This window comes from Pyxicephalus adspersus, chromosome 7 (assembly GCF_032062135.1).
Source record: "Pyxicephalus adspersus chromosome 7, UCB_Pads_2.0, whole genome shotgun sequence".
In the NCBI taxonomy this organism is placed as follows: domain Eukaryota; kingdom Metazoa; phylum Chordata; class Amphibia; order Anura; family Pyxicephalidae; genus Pyxicephalus; species Pyxicephalus adspersus.
The window spans coordinates 47492668-47494920 of NC_092864.1; the positions used below are offsets into that span (position 1 = coordinate 47492668).

At 38.1% G+C, this 2253-nt stretch overlaps 1 protein-coding gene across 1 annotated transcript in view; it reads left to right on the forward strand.

Moving 5' to 3' along the window:
* Window positions 1-2253, forward strand: part of METAP1D (methionyl aminopeptidase type 1D, mitochondrial) — a gene marked incomplete in the record, with an annotated part of 60338 nt that overhangs the window by 17565 nt on the left and 40520 nt on the right. Inside the window, 1 exon segment of the mRNA XM_072418334.1 lies at window positions 182-224. Within this exon segment, the coding sequence (XP_072274435.1) occupies window positions 182-224 (43 nt within the window).

Below are 2253 nucleotides of genomic sequence, written 5' to 3' on the forward strand. Positions count from 1 at the left end.
TTGGTACAGTGGTATATATTTGCGCTTTATTATATAAATATCCTGAATTGTCTGTTAATTGAGGAATACATGTTTCAGTGTTAATGTGATGACTGCCCGGTTTATCATAGACCTAAAATAGAAATGCACACTATTAGCGGCTTAAATACATGTGTAATTTTCTTTTCTTCTCTTTTTAAAGCCGACCTCTTGAAGATGGAGACATTATCAACATAGACGTCACTGTGAGTCACTTTATTAAAGACCTTTTATTGGCTTTACAATTTAACAAAATTGCCTGTTCCCCTTTCCCGGTTAAAAATAAACCATTTGGTGATGTCGTCCTTCATTAATTGTACTCCTGTAAATGGGTTTTTCCATCTGTCCTCCTGGTTAGCTCTTTTTAGTTTCAGTTTGACTTCTTCAGTAAGGAAATGTGAGAGCAAAAGTGTTGAATCTCATGAAATCAGTGCAGCCAAACTGGGCTTCAGTGAAGTAACTTCAGGAACTTTTCCTATTTGCACTGCCTTATTGAATACATAAGCATGTTCCTCATTGAAGTGAGAAGCTGGTGGACTAGTAAAGCAAAGCGTGCCAGGCAATCAATAACAACTAGGTTCTCTGTGGGTAGCTCAGATTCAATTGGTCAGAGAGCAAAGATGTCTTTATTTAAGCATCTATTACTGATTATTACAATTATAACAGTCATCCAATATTAGTACATGCCTCTGTTCTCTATAATTGGCAAATGTACAAACCATTCGCTTTTGGTGGCAGAATCATTTCACTATAGAGCACAGGAGTGTTAGTGCTGGCGTGAACCCTGTACCTTCCCTGTGAAGTCAGTCTTCTACCAAACGAATATGCATTTTAACACCCAGTAATACCAGTAAACTGATGCTATTGCATTCAAAATCATTAGTTAGCAGCAGATTACTTTTGTGAGAATGAAATCTAGAATACCAGCAAATGTGTAGCCCACAGGGATGAACTTGTTACCATATGCACTGCAAAAAAAAATGCACTAAAACCATAATCTGCATTTAATACACTTAATACTATATTCAGCTTCCTAAAATTCAGGTTTAATAGGGCTTGTGTTTCTTTAGCCAGTGCTGTGTAAAGTTTTCTCCTTGAGTCTAGAGTCGGGTAATGTGTTACACCAATACATGGATAAAATACTGCCCCTGGGGGGCAACTGTGATGGATCTTAAGGCCTAATTTTGACTACAGTGTATTTGACATTCTCTCTTTTTATAAGCTGAACATGTAACATAGTTAGGATGAAAATGTGCTCCATGCATGAATAAAGCTTAATACTGCAGTCATACTGGATTTATTTACTGCATAGCAGCAGTGCCTTCGGGCTGTTCAAAGTATACCAAAGTAAATGATGTACTTGACTTGTGCAAGAGTGAACAATTGCTGTATCAGCAGAATGCGGATGAATAGGATTTTCTTTGCACAGTTATATGATGGAGTGTGTCAGTAACATTAACACGGCAGTTTTTATTTTTCCATGTCCCCTCTGTAACATAATGTATTGCTTGTTGTAACAAAGTAGGTTTGTTAGTTTAACCTTCTATACATTCAACGACTCAAATTGCCAACCCTCTATTAACAAAAACAAAAATGTACAACTTGCTTCAATCCCTACCAAGGTTGGGAAGGATGGAACCAAAGGAAAGGGTTTTTTTTGGCAAACAAAGTTAAATGTAATTTTTAAGTGCAGAAAAGGCGACCACTAGACAAAGCTCAGCTAATACATAAGGTGTGTCAAGACAAAAGCTAGACAAAGTTCAGCTGATGTAAAAAACTTGGTCAGGGTGTGCATTCAGCAGATGGCGCAAAGGTAATGAGATCTCGTCTCAACGTGTTTTGCTGTGAGGCTTCTTTAGGGGATGGTGAGACAAAAACAATCTAGGATGCGTCCAAGGGCTGTTAAGGATGTGACAGGTAGACTCGAGTGGTAGTGGTAACAAGGATACTAGGGGGATGGAATTTAGCTCCTTGGGGAACCCCTGAGGCTAGGCACGTCATGGGGCTGCTTAAGCTAGGTAGGCTAGTACCATAGGGAGGCCACAATAGCTCAGTAATAAATGCCTTCCTTTAATCTAAAGATTATCCACCTTTTTTATCACCAATTTGGCTATAGGTCCCTTTTAACACTGGCAGATGTGCTTAAAATGGCCATCTTTTATTAATTTAATTTAAAACATAATTAAAGGAAACAGACTTATGCTGTAACTGCTTAAAAGGTTTCTAGCTGGTGTA